The sequence below is a fragment of the Poecilia mexicana genome, unplaced genomic scaffold (genome assembly GCF_051168715.1).
Source record: "Poecilia mexicana isolate PSO_F unplaced genomic scaffold, ASM5116871v1 scaffold_3, whole genome shotgun sequence".
NCBI classification, from domain to species: Eukaryota; Metazoa; Chordata; class Actinopteri; order Cyprinodontiformes; family Poeciliidae; genus Poecilia; species Poecilia mexicana.
In genome coordinates, this window is record NW_028263372.1 from 22,729,941 (window position 1) to 22,748,864 (window position 18,924).

The 18,924-nt window shown below is 42.5% G+C and overlaps 1 protein-coding gene across 4 annotated transcripts in view; it reads right to left on the reverse strand.

The window, feature by feature from the left end:
• gse1b (Gse1 coiled-coil protein b) overlaps window positions 1–18,924 on the reverse strand; it is a 129,915-nt gene that overhangs the window by 25,933 nt on the left and 85,058 nt on the right. For 3 of the 4 annotated variants that reach the window (XM_088004339.1, XM_088004336.1, XM_088004337.1), the window contains exon 2: window positions 4,000–4,197. In XM_088004339.1, the coding sequence (XP_087860465.1) occupies window positions 4,000–4,195 (196 nt within the window). In that variant the 5' untranslated portion in view covers window positions 4,196–4,197. Of the gene's footprint in view, window positions 1–3,999; window positions 4,198–6,543; window positions 8,214–18,924 lie in introns of those variants that run through there. The other variant, XM_088004338.1, reaches the window with a different exon arrangement.

The following is an 18,924-nucleotide window of genomic DNA, read 5'->3' on the forward strand; positions in this document are numbered from 1 at the left end:
TAATGCTTGTGATTTATATATAAAATATGAAAAAGTGAAGATTTTGTAAGTTTCTTTCGTTCTTCAACCTTCTGCTTCCATCCTTCCACACACTTCTCATCACTCCTCAAGTCTTTACCATCCTCTTAAGATTTCCTTGTGGACCATTATCAGCCCTCCTCTTCCCAGTGCCTCTCCCTCTCATCGCGCTACCACGTGATAGGCAAAAATCCTGCACGCAAGACATGTGACTGACATCAGCATGGTCTCATCACTGCCATATGCTCCTCCCCTTCTATCTATAGAGGGAAGATGGCCACACATGCTGGGCCTGCAGGGAGCTGGAAGAGGAGGAATGGAGCAAAGGCTTTCATCCCTAGAGTCTAAAACGGGCTCATCAGCTCTCAACCTGCACTTCATTAACGGGACTGTCACTTCCTTGATACGGAGGGGTGCATGTTGTGTGATGATGGGGTCTGGAGGGGGGTTACAGGGAGAGAAGAAGGGACAGAGCAGTAAGAGACGGAAGGAAAAAGGAACAAAAGAGATAAAAGGAGAATCCTGTCTCAGTACCTAGCTCTATATGATTAATGTGAAGCTCCTTTCTCCATCGTCTCCTCTATTACCAGACCCCATTCTCTCCGAGAGCCTCCTCACTTGATTGCTCAAGCTGATCCACATGCACACACACACACTATCAGGGAGCAGAAGCAATAAACAAACCAAGCAATCTGTGGTCAGACGCAGCGGCCAAGTGTCCCTGCACAGCCAATACATTTTACATTAACCAGTGACCCTGTACAAAAAAAAAAGAAAAAAAAAGCTGCCCGGAGTCTTCAGTGGGTCCTTTCATTCACACACACCGACTCTCCTGTCCCTCGATAGGATCTAAAGAGAAACACACAAAAAGGGCTTTAATGTTGCCCAACCCCTCCCAACCCGCGGCTGCCACCACCATCACCTCTGTCGAAACAGCCGGGCAGGCGTACGTCTCATCATGCCAAGAAGTGGCTGCTTGCCTCCACCCCCTCCGCCAACACACCCTCCTCACACTCACCTCCACACTCCTCCCTCCCAGCATGCATTACAACAACATCAGCACTTAATTAAACAGTCCATTTCACACCTGGTGTGCATAGCAGTGCCCAGCCAGCCCTGCATCCATATGCCACCCCAACCAGCACAAGCCTCAACACGTGCACTCGTAACACACACAAACACACGCAAACGCTGCACACACCTGCTACTACAGTCTTGGACATGCACTGACAACACAACACAAAGCCTGTAATCTGCATCACTGAGTTGGGGGGGAGGGGCGAGCATGCACACACACACACACACACACACACAAGTACACGCACACACATGAAGACAGTATGTGTGTTGCTGTGCCAGTGACAGAAAGGAAGACGGTACAAGATGGCGGGTGGAAAAAGGAGCAGCAATACATAGTGGCTTCTGCTGACTGCACAAACTGTACATCCAGATAAATAATGCCTCATTTGTGATCCTACTCATGAGAAGGGTGCATAGAAAGACAGAGGGAAGGTAAAGGAAAAGAGCTGGTTTGTGAGTGTTTCAGGGACAGTAACAGCCTGAAGGGTTTCTGCCTTTGAGACACACACACACACACACACACACACACACTGAGCACAGCAAGGCAGTGCAAGCTCCAGGCAGGCTCCAGATGGAGAGGTCAGCGACACACTGCCCCACTGTCCCAGCATGCTCTGAGCTCCCAGAAACAAGGGAAGCCTCTGGCCACACACACGCACTCTAACACACACACGCACAGACACACACACGCTTTATAACCGACACTTCTGGTTTTCACAAATCTACTAATTACTTCCTAATCCTTTTATCTAGCCAGTTCGGTTCATTCCATCTACCCTGAATACCTTTATTCCCCCTCGCTTCATTTTCTCTCCAGCTGTAAAACTCTTTCCGTGTTTGTGTGTCTCTAAGCAGAGAGCGGAGAAGAAACAACCGAGATGATTAAACCCAGATCGGCTTAATTAATCAGATATCAGGAGGTCTGCTTTTCTGAGGCAGCGTGCTGGCTGCGTCTGCGCGGATTTGCTTACACATGTGAGCGTACGCTGGATGAGAGTGTCCTTTATGCTGCTCCGATACTCATTATCCATCACCTCCCCTCTTCAACACAGCTCTCAAAACACAGAGCTATTCATTATGCTTGCCTCAGACAAGTGACGATGTATGCGACTGTGTGCGTGTGCGTGTACGCACGTGTGTGTGGGGGTGTGTATATAAACAGCAGCCATGCTCCGGGTCTTAAATCAGTTCAGTGGCTGGTCGCTGCGATACCAGTGCTCAAACTAAGCTAATTCCTTAAAGCCTTAGAACGTGAGTCATGACATCTCTCATACATATATTGCCCCTGAAAGCAAACACCACAGGGTGGGAAAGAGAAGAGGAGGCTGAGTCAAAAGGTAATGAAAGGATAGCAGGCTGCAGCATGCAAAGAAATCACAAAGCTTATACCATTGCAAAGACAACTGTTTATACATGTGGGGGTGTTTGGGTGTGTGTTAGCTATAAATACAGACTGTAGACAGAAAAATGACTTGAGCTCAGGAGCCATATGACTCTCTGCCCACCCTGGAAACACAAAGCATCCTACACAGGCAGTTGCACCTTGCTGTATGCCCGACAGCTGACTCACTGACACCTCACTACCTACTCCAACCAGGCTGTGTAGTCCTCAGAGATAACAAAGGCAATGTGCTTTTAGTAAAAATGAGCTACATCTGCTCCTGATTCAACAAAGGGAAAAAGGCAGCTCTTTCTTCAGTCAATTTTGAATTACCAATAGCGCTGTGCACACCTCACATAGTGTAAAACAAAATATTAAAGTCATTAGTACAAAAAACAGGGGCATGCAATAGAACTAAGATGGAACATTTTGAATGAAAAGAAATGGGTTCTTTATAAAAGTACAGCGCAAGACTGAATTTTCTAGGTGAATTTTTGTATTTGACATACAAGGCTAAAGCAGTGAGGACAGATAACGGACTGAAAGACAGAGAGGGAGGTAAGGAGAAGCTGGTTTTATGGAGCTAATAAATCATCTTAGAGGTTCTGGGTCCCAGACCTCTGTGGGTTGGGGAGCAAAATGTCCAGGGACTTCAAACTGGGAGGGGTCCTTCTGATTTAGGAGCGGCAACAAAGTCAGGAATGATGGTGTAGCACAGCTTATTTAGTGCCAAGGCAAATGGAGCAAAGATTTTCCTTTTCAGAAGGCACCTAAAATATTTCCACAATTCTTTGAATGATGAACTGCTCAGACGTTTTCTGGCCGATTGTAATTTCTTATTACAATCACAGACTTTACAGAAGATGTAGTGGTTTTAAATCCAACTCAATATCCAATGTTTCTGCATCCCTAAAATGCATAATATGGTTCCAACTGTTCAAAGGCACATTGTTAATGGTTTATAGCCTGATACTGGAGAGAGTTCTTGGTTTTGATGGACTTCCTCCAAGCGGTGCCTAAGGGTATGGCCAGAACTTTCTCTGGAATCTTTTTAAAAATGACATTAAGCTGCAAGAACGGGATGATGGAAAAATGTGGTTTCATCAGCAACTTTTTCAAAACCCTTAATCTCAATGCTTTGTCTGATAGGTGAATCCAAAAGGGATGCATGGAAATCTTATCTATACCTAGTGTCTCCTATTTATAGAACTATTAGATGGGAAATTTGCCTTTTTCTGACAAACTGTCTCTTATGACAATGAACTGAAGAGTCAAGAGACACAGTGACAAGTGCAACCAAGCGTATGGACTCGCGCACAGCAAATTAAATGGGTCAGTTGGAGTGGCTCCTCATCATACCACGTATCTCCAAGGACAACATCAAATTTAATAAAGAAAGGATACCATATGATTCATATTAGCAGTACATTCTCAATAAAGGAAATCTTTTTTTTTTCCTGAAATAACTTCAAACATCCAAGGCAGGAATGGACTGCAGTCGCACCAGGTTTCAGCTTTACCTCGAGGTTCTTCTGCCTGTTTTGCCAGTTTACGGAGGGCTGCGGCGAATCCAGAGTGGGATGACTGGGCAGCTGGGCTTCCATTTGCTACGATGGAGCCGTTCAGAGGTGACGGGGTGAGGGGGCTGACCGTCGCCGTTGTATGGGTCGCCGTTGAGATCATTCCTAATGATGGTGACTTTGGCTCATGGCTCATGCCTAAAAATGCAGACAGAAAGAAAGGAGGGTGGGAAGTATTAATTATGTGCACAACTAAACAATAATAATATTTTTTAAAAAATCACTAACTTTCTTTCTCAAGTTAAACAAAAGCTACTTCGCAGACAAAAATAGCTTCCATGGAAATTAATATTAGAGGAATAATACAGGTAAACATGAGCGAGAAGTAAAAGGCATTTGGCTGTTTCCTTCGCTACAGAGCCAGGCAAGGCAGATTGTGATGGTGGGTGTCTGTGACAGCTGGAGAGGATGGGGATTCAGGGTCGTACGTCCTACGGTCAGAGGTGGAAGGTTAGAAGGGCAGGTCGCTCTTCTTTTGCTCAGAAAGAAAACCCTCAGTAGAATGCACGCATGGCCGCCAGAGGCCTGCTGTCACAGTTTACGCTATCGAGCATGCTCCATGCCAACCTGACTTTCTCTCCTGCAGCCGTAAATGTGAGAAAATTCACACCCAGTAGCAGTGGATCTCCACAACAAAAATTATTTAGGAAAAAAGTCTGAGTAGAAATATTGAGGTTTTATGGTATCATGACACGAACACAAAGATTGAAGCTTGTGATTAAAATGTTAAGTTATTGATGGAACTCTTTAAGTTTCCACGTAGTTTTATTTGTCATTTTTTTTAACAGCCTCCTTCCTCTTATCTGCAAGTGTGATAAAGAAAACTGTGTCGAGGAGGTTTGCTCTGGCTGATATCGATTTCAAGGCTTCTTTAAGGTCTGGCATGCGGGTTCTGAGTAACTCGGATATTCTTCTACTAAGGAATATAAAAACAAAAAAGATGTGCTGCAGATTAATTTTTAGAGGCATTAGTTTTAAATTCACCAGAAAAGGTAAACAGATTTTCCACATTTTTGCATCAAAGCATTTATTCCTGACCCTATCAAATGTTTTCAATGTGCCTGATCAGTCAGATACCAGTTTCTGATAAGAGATAAGAAAAATATATAACTGCCTTCTTCAGACAGCTTAAGTAGAATACGCAGCAACAGGTGGGGGAAGGGGATATCGATAAACACCAAGAGGAAATTCCTGGGCACTTTCTCTTACATCTCATTAAAACTACAGTAATGGTATAATGGAGAATACCTTCCAGTATAATAACACTGTAACTTTTTAAAAGGTCTGTAGGGAAACTGATCCAACATGTGCATATAAAAGACAAATATTTAAAAACAAATTCACGATGTATTCAAATTCTTTTTAATTATTTAATTATTTTGAACTTGTCAAAAGAAAAAATGTTAGTAAATCTGAAAAAAGACCAAGTTTTACAGAAGACAGAGGGTTGTGACAGTGTCAGGAGAGCTATCCCTTCTCTTCCTGTACATATATGCTGTGTGTCAGTGTGTGTGTCTTTGTAAAATGAACCATGCTGACAGCCTCTCTGTCAGTGGAATCCCTAAATGCCAGAGCGGAGCCTGATAGCCCTACGTGCTCAGGCAAAACAAGCACACACACACACACACACACGCACACACACACACACACACACACACACACACACACACACACACACACACACACACACACACACACAAATAGGGGTGGCTCAGAGGACAATGTAAGTTCAGACAAGATCAGGTTGAGCAAGCCAGAAGTATTATCAAATCACATATACTGGGAATCACTCAAGAACCCCCCCCCCCCAAAAAAAAAAAGTGGTGAATCATCATTCACCAGCAACATTCATAAGAGAATAAAAAGTGGGCTGCAGGTTTATCAACAGCACAATTCGATTAGTAGGAGTTATATCTGGGTTTACCCCGGGGGTTGAGAGGGCTATAAAAAGATCAGGTTCCCTCCTGAGAAGAGAGCAGAAGCTCAGCACCTTGCGAGTTTTTGGACACACACTCACACACACAGTAGTAAGTCAGGAATGAGATGGTAAGTAGCGTTCCCAACACCTCTTGAGTTGTCCTGCTCGTAACCTCCCAGTTACCCAGTGCACTCTGAATGAACCCAGCAAACAATTAATAATGGAATCAACAATGACTACTGTCTGCAGAGCAAACACAGCAGCGCTGAGTCCAACCTCGGTTTGTCAAGACAATGCACTTCAGGCTCCTTTCTCTTGCAAAAGAATCTGTCTGAAAAAGCCGAATACGGAAGTAGGAGAAATTTACCCTCAACTTTCTGTGACTCTAACCAGCCACAGAGTAATAAACCACACACACGAAGCCGCAGCACCGACAGGCAAATGAGGGTAAGAGCGAGAGAGAGATGACACAGACAAGAGCTTGATAATTGCACACATCTAGAGGTCTGGCAGCGGTTCACGAATCCCCCCGTGAGATCAAAAAGCGGATGGCGTGAGTGTCTTACTGCACAAAGAAGTGGAGCCGCCTGGATCCCCCACGGCTGCATCTTCACGTCGAGCCCATCCCAGCGCACGCCGGCAGACACCAACAGGACACACACCATCTTCCTGCACTCCTCTTTCTATCTCCTCTCAGCCATCCACCCGCACCCTCCCTGCCAGCCTGCCTTCCTGCCTCTCGCAGACTGTTTAAAAAGCTTATCTAACAAAGCAACACACTACACAGCTTGCCTATCTCTCCCCTCCCTGTTCAAGCTCTCTCCCCAAGTGAGAAAACAGAAATTCTTAGGCAAGCAGCTGCTGCGATGTCACATGACCTCATCCCTTCGCCCCCGCCCTCCTTCCCTCACTCCTCCTCCTCCTCCCCTCTCAACCTATAATTCCTCAGCCAGTTGTAGATAACAGACACAGGCATGCTTGCCCTGCCACGGCAGAGTGGAGGAGGGGGAGGGGAGTAAAGTCAGGGGAGGGCGCTCGGTCGGTCACTACATGTGACCCCATTGCCAGGGAGAGTCTCAAACAGAACGGGTGTTGGTGTGCATAGACGTGTATGGGTGGGAGCCAGTAGGTTACTTACACATGTGAACCGCCCCGCATGGAGTAACAAGAAAAAAAAAAAAAAAAAAAGATGACATGTCTTGACCTGTGTCAAGCCTGACTGCTTGGGAAAGAAAACCTTTTGTAATAAAGCATTCATCTCTTAAAACAACCCAACTCCACCTGGAAATAGCCAAGAAATTATTTATCTCCAATTTAACACCACCCTCAAACCAGGAAGCTGTGTCAAAAATGTGGACCGGCTATCTAACGACACACAACAAAAGATACTGATACGATTCCACACCAGCCCCCTCCGTCCCGATAACAACTGCTTGTGAGTGTTTGTGAGGTGGAGGGCTCAGGAAAAAGGGTGAAAGCGTAGCTTAGACTTCCCCTTCATGGGTCCTGCTGTTATTGCAGGGGTGAGAATGAGTTGTTTCTTTAGTCATTTCCTCCTTCCGTCACTTTGCTGCTTTTCTCAGAAGGGTGGTAGAGCATGTGACTGATACAGACAGAGACACCCAGACCAGGGTTACGCTGCGGACACTTTAAAATACACCATGGTGCCTCACACCTTTACACCCTAATCTTAAAGAATCCTGATGGTTTGGGAGGATAGTGTCTGATTAGTTCTTGTTTAGTTGATAAAGGCCTTCATTTACAGAGCATTGTCAATGTGTAAATCAAAAAACAACATGATTTAAGTGATTTTAATTAAAAGAGAAAAGCAATTTTTCCTGCTTCTTTAAAATTTTTGGTTCCAATTTTGAGGCATAGTCTTCAACAAAATTATAAAATAAATATCTAAAATGTATTATCTTTCTCAAATGCTTGCAGGTGTTTGTAAGTCAGAATGATACACCTTTCTGCTATTCTGCTCATCATAACTATCTAATTCTAGATGGTTAATAAGCTCCAGCCATCATTCTGCTGCTGATCTGACATGCAGCTCTAATGTTGGGACGAGGAGATTCTTCAATGCCTCACACACATGAGGACAGATCCAGAAATGCCAACACTTCGTCTGGCATCTCCTTACAAAGACTTTATCATCTATAGTTGTAGATAGAGATTCGTATAGATATGAATGTTATAATGTAACAGTTATGGGATAAAATAACTTTTTAAAGCAAAGGTACACCAGTGACTGCATAGTGCTATCATAGCTTTTGCTTGTACTTGATTAGTCTCTTACTGGCTTCTTTCTTTATTTTTTCTGTCAACTTTTGACTGAGAATATTACTACACACGTGAATAATGGTCCAATAAATCAAGCAATAGCAAACCTTTCATCATCTCTCTTTCAAAAGTGGAAAAGTGAGCAACATTCAAGCTAAAGCCGCCATTTCACTAGAACTAATGAGGAAATGTATGATATGATGCAGCCTATGGTGAGAAATCTCTAAGGAATTTCCGTATAAGTGAGCAAGCATTTAGGTTTCAGCGTCACAGGATTTATCTGTTCTTCAAGCATCCAGCAGATGGCATTGTGTTACAGTTAATCAGGCAGCTACACAGCATATGTCTCAGACCTCAGAGCTACTGATACACAAAAGGAAAAACAGATTAAAAATGATACTGTTGGGGATTTTGCAAGGGACAAAGGCCAAATCCAATACCACGGCTAAAATCCTAATGCAAAGCTCACATAAATACGATATTTTGGATCTGAAGCCAAGTGAAATAATCATTTCCTGGCGACCTAAGGGTTAATCAGAGGTCTTCCTGATGCAATTAACTCTTTGGGTGCTGCTACGCCCTCAAGGAAAACAAAATAAGCCGTTGAAAGAAGAAGTTAGATTACAACAGACAGCGTGTAAACAGGATACACCCAAAAACGCAACACTTGGTTAATTTACACACAAACAATTTTGTGTTTCTACACATGAAGGACTCCATATCAACTTCCATTAGTCATAGTCACGTGCTCAATACAAACACTTATTCTAACCATTACCAGTTTATTCCCAGCTCTAGCCTTAGCTACAACTCAATTGACATCACACCTCAAAACCCAACACCACATCAGGACCAGGCTTTGGCCCTCATGAGTCCCATTGGTCTTCAGAAGGTTAATGAATTTACCAGAGAATGTTCTCAATAGGTAACGTAAACAAGTACACACACACAATGGCAGATTGACTGGTAAATGGCATACAGTAAACACACAGTTTTAACACCCAGCTGGTAGAAAAGCCGATCGCTTACTCCCATTTTCAAACACACTGACAGACACACTATGTTCCACCCTTTTGTGGTTGGAATGCAGATTACCCTCCCTCTCTCTTACACACACACACATACACACACACACAAAGTAAATCCCCCTGGCTCCTGTGTGCCTTGGCCAGTAGAGAGATAATGCAATGGCAGCTCAAGCGGGTGGTTAATCTTTAACCAGGAAGGGATTTGCCTATCAGCTTGTTAAAACTAGCAGAGCAGTGCAGCTGGCCCATCAACTCGATCCAGTCACTAGGATGGCTTGACAAAGTCTAACGCTGCACGGACCAAAAGAGCACCACCTCTAGCTACTGTGTATTGATTGCACACACACAAGATAGATAAACCATTTTATAGAGGCTTAGAAAAGCACACTTTAGCTCCAATACTGAGGCGCTGCTTAGGAACAGAGCCAAGCCGGTGAGTGCCCTGCCCTCAAATGAGCAATAAAAATGTCTTGGCAATAAACTAGTTCGCGCATTGAATACTTCTGCAGCTTTGTTGCTTTGTTCCACACCTACGTCCCTGTAATTACTTTCCTCAAACACGAGACTTGATCACTGTTTTCTGATCATCCTTCCTGTAGTGTCAGAGCTGCAGTTGCCAGAATGAAAAAACAAAACAAAACAACAAAAAAAACCCACACAGTTACTGCTGCTTCAAATGTTATCTGAAGCATTTCTTTTCTGCCTTAATGTCTGTAAAAATACCTGCAGTCAATACAATAGCAAAGAGAAAACGTGTGAAGCAGTTTTTTTAATAGAGGTAGCAGCTAAAAACGGAGGAATTACAAGGTCATTCCTGTCAATACATTAAAGCAATACGAGCCTCTATTGGATTGTTAACTAAAAAGCTAAAAAAGGGTCAACAAATGACGTAGTTTAAAAACACAAAAAAAGTAATGGGAGTATCTATGTTTTGAGGAAATACATGAATGGGAAACATTTTTTTTTTTTTTTAGATTTTTTAATATTAGACTAAGAGTAGCAATTGTTCAGTTACGATCTTTGACCTGTTTGTGCCTTTCCAGACTAAACTGATTATTTGAGTAGCTTCAGGTAACATCCAACATGATGTGACGTAGCAAACACACAAACATCTCATGATTATGTTTTAGGTCACAGTTTCTTAGCATTAAAAAAAAAGGTGTCACTAAATGGAAAAGCATTTCTCATCCAGGAGCTGCAACTTCATGCTCTCTGCTGAAAGGAGTAAGTCACTCAGTCCCTGACTGCAGGAGGGATTTTACAGCCGGCCTGGTGAGAACATGTCAGCTGGGATGGCTGGCTGAGAATGTGCTGACAGGTGATTAAAAGGGCTGAGGAAAAGGTATTTAAGAAGTCCAGTGATCATCAAGGAGACTTCAGGCTTAACACAGAGAAATGAAACAAAATGAGGGCGTCTAAAAATAACCAGCCAAACAGAGATGTGGATGAAACCAACTGAGCAGAATGAGATGTAACACAGGCCAAAGTCACACCTACTATAACTGACTGAATAACCACAGGAAGCACAACTTTGTGGCTGACAAAAATCAACTACTTGGGTGTCAAACTGCTGATAACTGTCACTTGCGTACCAAAGCTGCAACCAAGAGTAAAACGAAGGTTTTCAAGTTGTGTGGACAAATATAAGTATTACTTTTTTTTGCTGATTGTTAAACAATAAGCCATTTGCTGCTTTCATTTTCTAGAAACTGAATTGATTAAATTTGCTCTTGAAGGTAATTTCTGAAATTAAATTAGCATCTTCATCTAAATGTCAAAATTTTACACTCGAGTACAGCTATCCAAATATTCCACCATGAATCATACATAGCTGTACAACAGGTTCACTGCAAAGGACAAGGAAATAATCAAATGGCATTTTTTTTTGCGTTTAGCTCGGCTGGTTTTATCAAAGTAAATAAATAAAACGAAACTGTTAAGTGTGCACAAAGACTGATCAGCTCAAACAATGGCAATCAAACAATAACGTAATCACTAGCAGGCCTACAAAGATGATGTTGAGTATGAATTTGTCCCAAAAATACCAAATCTTGCGTACCAACTGTACATTTTTGATGTTTGTGATCATCTCAGTCCTGAGCGCACGTAGAAATACAGACGTATCCTGGGGCACTGCAGGATAAACCTGCTCTGGTAGTTCCAGCTTTGTTTGACTTCTGAGATGAGATGTCAAAGCAATCCGCCCTCAGGCGCTATACAATGAATGCGTATCGGTGTGTGTGTGTGTGTGTGTTTGCACGGGAACGCACACCTTTCGAGTGCCATTTCTGTTACCCTCACACAAAAGACAAAACCCCTAATATCAGAGACATCCTGAAACAGACGCAACGTGGCTGCAAAGCGACGCCATCAAAGGAAGCAATTCCACTGGAGAATAAGGGGAAAAAGCAAAAGACAGACGAAGACGCCGAGAGAAAAGTGGTGCTGTGCTTGGAGGAGATCAATCGGGAAGACAAAAGAGTTTAACCACTTTCTGAACTGTCATTATACAGCGGGCCTCCATTATGGCACTCCGCTGGAGAACAAAGTGCACCACCTCCCGACTCGACCCTCCTCTCGCTGTCCTAAATGCAGGGACCCAAAAATATCTCAGCAATAACCAAAAGGAGCTGTCCTCCTTCCTTTTAGCTTGTGTGAATTCAACTGACAAGTTTGTGTGTTCGCGCGCGCAACACACAGTGTGCACAGCTTATTATTCATACCTCACCTCCCACTTCTTTTTTTTCTTCACCATCCCCCCCCACCCCACCCCACACCCACAACCTGCATGACAGCAGCTTGCAACAAAAACAGAGAATTCAAAAGACCAGTCGCCATCCATCTCCCTCTTCTCACCTTCTTCCTTTCAATCCTCCAGCACAAACACAAACAGCAGAGCTACAGAGGAACGGTGTGTCTTGAGGGCAGGCACGAGCTGAGGTGACTTTCTTCGCTCCCTCCCACCCTGCTTCTGCCTAACCCACCCCAACAGGGCCATTTCCTCTGTCTGTTAATTACATATCAGCTGTGGTACGGCTCGCCGGGGCTGTGGTTGTGTGCATGTGCGTGCATGTCATCTGGGGAGTGTGTAGTTGTGTTCTCTGAGACACCGGCGTGGGCGTATGACAGAACAGTCTGGTTACGCTTCACAACGCTGCTTAGAGAGTGTGAACCCACACATGAAGAGGCACACATTCAGCCACACAAACACACATAAGAGCCTCCTGTCTGTGTCCCTGGCTCTTTGTGGTCCTTTCCCCCCTGAAGTCAAGCTGCTGCCTGGATGGCTGTGCCTTTCACAGTCTCCTTCCGAGGGTGGGGGGGACAACAGGGCCACCACTCCCTGGAGGAGGGACTCATCTCTCACTTATCACCACGATCACCACCATATCCTGTTGAAACTCTCTTTTTTTTTTCCATCAACCTCATCTGTTACAGAAGAAGAGAAAGGTGACAGTGTGATTGTATTTTTTTTCCAAAAGAAGAGGGAGAAATGACAGATGTTCCAGATCATGAACTCTACAAAGACCTGCCAAGGATCTTTGTGTGGTTTCTGCACCTGTGGTGTTCTTTGGTACACGTTACGCCACATAAACGTTAACACACACACACACACACACACACACACACACACACACACACACACACACACACACACACACACACACACACACACACACACCTAGCCACGCATACACAGGCCAGCTTTCATGTCGCACAGACCTGGCTGAATTGTACAAGTCTGCACTGCAAATCTCTCAGTGCCTGGGGACCCTACTGCATGTAACATATTTTGGTTGTTATCATCTTACAGCTCTCTCTCTCCTCCTCTCTTTGTCTCCCTCCACAGACCACCTCAGGAGATGAGCTGTGCTTCTGCTGCCTTCCCCTGCACACGTTCCTCACTTCAGCCCATCTCTCTGCTCTGTTCTCTCCTCCTCCCTGTGATATACTCGGTTAGGTTGTAGCTGCCTAATTAGCACTGCGAGTGCTCTGCATGGGCCCTGACTCCCAAGTGGCTCCACCAAACACACACACATACACACACGCATACGCACAGACACATACACTCACTTGACTTTCTGTTGATGGGTCCAGTTGTTGAGAGTTACCCTATTATAATCCTGTAATTGGTATAATCGGAGTGTGTTCCTGCACATACATGCATGTGCTTGTCCAGGAGTGCGGATGCCTGATGAGTGAATCGGTTTCATGTGGGCCCTTGACAATACAATGACCACATATCTCTTAATTCTTCACAAAATAATTGTTATCTTGTTAAAGATGCCAAAGCATATGCCACAGGGCGGATTTATATTCTTATTTAGCACAGAAGCGTTATATGTTCAACTTTGTATTATGCCATGTTTGAAAGCCAAACATGATAGCATGTAGGCTACATTTGCCACAAAAAAACTCATTGAACACCTGTCACATCCATGTAACTCCAGGTATGAAAGGTATTCTCATGACTTAAAGTAGAGCTGCAAAAATCATTGTTTCCCTTATTCTTTTTATATTAATATTTTCCCACCACCTTCTTCAAGCATTAACATCTGCCAAGTTGAAATCTGTACCAGGTGTGGGCATCAAAAGTAGTCAAAGCCTACCCAACTCATATCATTGGCATGCAAAGCATGACTGCATCTCTCTTGGAAAAACTCTCCCTGGAGACAATGGTATGCATAAGCTGGACACCTTTTGCATTTAGAACTTTGCTACATTAACCCCACAAGCAACAATCTTAAGGTGGGCTGTGGTGTTTTAAATGATGCTTGACTGGTACTAAGGAACCACCACAACTCTGAATCATTGTTATAAGGAGGCATGGAAGCATGCTTTCATGTTGTATATACCAAATTTTGACAGTACCAGCTGAATGTTACAGCAGATAAAGAGATCCATGAAACAGGGCAATGATTAAACACATTTGTCTTTTTCCCCACCTTTGATTAAATTGTTTGAACTTTAACTTTAGTTTCCAGTTCTACGCTAAAGCACCTGCTGTAGTCCGTCAGATTAAAGGTTTGATGTGTTGCTGTGCATTCAGGGACAGATGTAACACATGGCTATTTAACCCAATGGTTTTTTCCCCCAAATATTTCAAATCAATCTGCCTCTTTGCCTCTGACCTCTGAAATCAACAAGGCATCCACACAACTGTCACTCACAACATATTTTCTCTTTTTCGGACCCATCTGTAAACTTGAGGTAGTTTTGCTGGAAAATCTCAGTTCAGCAGTTTCTGAAACAAATACTGTCACATTTAAAGTCATTTAAATCCCTTTTACTCCCATTCTGATCCAGAGTTTGAACTTTACAACATCTAGACACTTTTATGGACTGATTTTCTGCCATATGTTTGGATGACTCACCTATTATGGTCAGTAATCGAAGAGGTATAGAGAATAAAGTGGTCGGTGAGTGTATAATAGCTTACCATATACTGCATCAAACCAGTCCTATGACAATCCTGTAATGATTTCAGTTTGATACATTGTACAGACTCACTCTAAATATAGGCAACCAAACTGATTACTATAAGATGATCTTTTCTACAAGGATCATCTTATCTTATTCTAAAATTTGCATCTTTACAACTAAAGATGTAAATTAGATTAATGCTCCATCAAGCCTGTTTGCTCTCTTATCTAACATTAAAAATTGACCCGCCTATGTTTGTGGCTATGCAAGTGCAAACCTTGTTAATCTCTCATCTCAGACCTGAGGTGCTCCTTTTTTCAACAGTTTGATTTAGAGATGCACCAATCAGGTTTCACCAGATGGTGTTTGAGATAACAATTCTTTTTTCAAGACTGTGACGTAAGGAAAAAAAGGTGCTGTGGATTTTTGTTTTTTTTCCATTGAGTTTTGAATCTAACTCAAAACAGGAAATTACAGTAAAATTCCCATGTTACATGTCCAAGGATGTTTCCCTAACTTTTACTAGATTTTTACAAAACTAAAAGTGGAAAACCCAACATTATGCTAATTGATGTGTTTATAGACTGAAAATTGTGGTAATTATTGCCATTACTTTACTGAATGTGATTTTTGCCCCTTGTATTTGACCAGGTGATCACCGATCTGAGACAATCAAAAGGCAAATGTCTGATCCCGACTTCCTGATGTTTAACTGGCTAGTCTCTAACAGAATTGGATAACACTAAAATCTGCTTTACGTTCACAGTAACATTGTAATTCTCCTTTCCGGGTGTAATATAAGTTGATTAAAAGAAATGACCATGTTTTTTTAAAAAATTATCTTATTTAAATTACTTATCTACTGTTCACAGAGAGTATGTGAGAGCAAGATACAAATTACTCTTCAGTTACGATAGTTTATCTTTTCTTCAGGGTCAACTTAAACCCATTTCAAAAAGTAGTTGATATATTTTCCTACAGAATTTTTTGTTTTTCTTCTAAATTTTGAGTTGAGTTAATATGCATGTCCCTTTAAAATAAATAACGCCCACTCTTTAGGCAAAATATCACGTTTATAAAATTTTCCTTTAAAAAGATAAAAGGATGCCAAACATCCTTCTGTCAGAACACGACCTTACTGTACATTTCTTCTGCTTACTGAGTTATTGCACATCACGGCAGTCATTGGCAACGTACAGGGGAAACCCATATGGTTGATGTGAAACTGAGATAAGAGACGATGCATATGAGAGATGTGAACCAAAGATATAAACAGACACACACAAAAAGAGCCCAAAACAGAGGCTCTTTAGTTATGCAAATATCAGCCACATGAAGCAAGTTTAGCTGGCAACTGCAGGCCCTCTGTCAGAGCATCGACACAGCTCTGTCCAGGAACTGATTAATACACTTGGCCACAGAAGCCTGCTTCGTTTCTTCAGGCATATGACTGACCTTGCTCTCATACACAAGGAGGCAAGCTAACAAAACGACACATACAATATGACAGTCAGCTGATGTAGCAGATACCAGAGCTAGAGAGAAGCCGGGGAAACAGGCGAGACACACTGAGGAGACATAAAAGCAGAGACAGATAGAGGCCAAAAGAGAGATGATGATGTGATAGCAAAAGAAAAGGCGATTGTTGAAAAGTAGCCCCCTGGCACAATGCTGGGTTATAACAGAGTGTGAGACTGCAGGGCGCACAGAGACAATACTGATAAACACAAAGTATACGAGTCATGCTGAAATACACACACACGCATAAAACAATTGGTAATGAAAGAAGACACACTCTGTTAGGGCAATAGTCAAGTATGGTCAGTATTGACCGTGTGCATGATCCGCTTATCTGCTGCTCTCATGTTGCCCGTGTTGTGTTTGTTTGGCAAGCTCTTATCAGGTTCTGGGGTATGACAACGACAACAGCAAACATGAGCCACACAAACACACACAAAATCTAAAGTTATCCAAAGAGGGGTTCTTTGGCGTGGTTGTAGCAAGACTGAGTGGTGTGAAAGGAGGCATTTTACTTTTTCAGCTTCTCTTAGGAAATTTATAGCATTTATAACATTGCAGAAAACTGTTTGGGGCCCACTGCTGAGAACTATGCCTTGTTTTATAAAAGAAAACTCACTAGAGAAAAAGCTGCATGCCTCTGATGTAGTTCAAAGGATCTAGGTTTGGATGTGCTGCAAAGGACAAAAAGTGGACCCTACAAAGGAAGAGACACAATCAAGCAAAGTCAATGTATAGGATGTTATGTTCTGCTTCGGTATCCTGTATACATTTGAACATCAGCTCACAACACTCGGTCATTTCAACAAATGAGAGTGAGTAAAAACAGCAGTTGTGAACCTACTTACATAATCTATCCAAGTTCCTTTTAGGAAATGCATGAATCAACTGACTGGAGATTACAGTTCATTTTTTCCTTGATTGGCTTTAATCAGAAATCAGCAGGTCAATCACATTTCTGCAAGTCAAACATCAAACTAATGACCCAAAATTAACAAAATGTGTTGCTACACTATCCAGGCACTTCACTCACTTCTACATGCTGGATGTTTGAACATGAAAATAAACACAACTTTCTTTCTGGTGACTTAAGACAACAAGTATCCTAATTCTTGAGGGTCAGTCAATTATTTATTATGGAAAGAAACTATTACAAATGAACAAAACAGCAATGTAATGCCACAGGAAATGTACCGGGTCTTGAACACTATGAATCCCAAGTCCTTGATCTCAATCTACTAAGCACTAGTCAAAACAGGACCACATCAAAAATTACATTATGACAGTTCCTGGAGGAAAAAAAAAATCTTAATTAGTCAAAATCACAATTGACAGGTCAGACTTAAAAGGAAACCATAAAGAGGGCGACCACAATAAGCCTGATTGGTGAATCATATAATTTTTCTCCAAATTATATGAATACTACGTAGCCATGCAGATGACAACCTCACAAAGAATAGCCAAAATTCTTTGGTGCCAGGGTTTTGATTTAAACTAAATCTGAGCAGACACAGACAACAATAGCAGGAGTATAAGCCAATTGTAAATGCACTTTCATGAAAGACCAGACCTTCTTTGCGTTTCCAAAAAGGCGTATTGGCTATCAGTTTTATTTAGTGCAGTCAAGGTTGATGAAAAGCAGGTTTAGCTTGTTTTGACATCCAGACAAGACATGAAAAATGTTAACTAGCCTTATCAGTGACATAAAAAGCAGAACATGGAAGGTGTGAAAATAAACACAAAATAATGCTCTTGAGTTTTCCAAGCTATTACAGCTATTTTTCCCTCCATTTGTTGAACTGTCTGTTTGCCTTCCCCTCAGTTAAATATTGTATGATCTATTTGTTCAGCTGTCCTCATTGGTCATCACATTTACAGCTTACATTTACTTTTGCTATTCTTTTTCAACACCCAGTACGAGGATTCTTCGACACACAAATCCAATCAAATGCACCATATCATGCCTTCAACCAGAATTTAGCAGCACAAAGCACAAAGGTTTGGCTGGCGAAGCACAGCAACAGAGGGAGAGAAAAAATGGCAGAGGTGGAGGGAGACACGCTGACCAAGAAAAACCCTCATTTTATAAACATCCTACAGTGGTTTCTCTTCCAACACACAACCAGACCACACAGAAACCCTGAACTGACACACACAGAGCAGTGTACGCTCCCACATTTTCATACCACCTAAGGACATTGTTATAATAGTAGTCAAAGCCAAGCCTCGCCCAGTCAAACACATCCCATTCTTTCCAATTGAGAGCTATGTAAACCCATGCAAAAGTCCCTCTACAGTCTGTGCTATTCAAAGCTATCAATGTGGGCTGTTGATAAGAAAATGCAAAGTGGGTCACCTTTAACTCCAGGCTCCTTGTGTAAACAGAACAGGGAGCTGCTTGGGACTCTCCTAATCACTCTCTAAACAGAGCCAGGTGCTGCTGCCACAGACAAACTGTCACCAACACTCTGCTCGGCACAGCTGCCGTCTAGCCCCCAGACATCACAGCACCACAGGCTACCACAGCAAGACGACACCTGAAAACATGCCAGCTTTGTAAAAAGCAGCATTGCGGTGCTAAAGGTTAAAAAAAAAACCTTCAAACGGCAGATTACTAGTAAGAAACTCTGCACCTCCGAGCAAAATCTGCTTAATTCGTCTTACTTATACTCTCTTCACATGCAGATCCAGCAAATG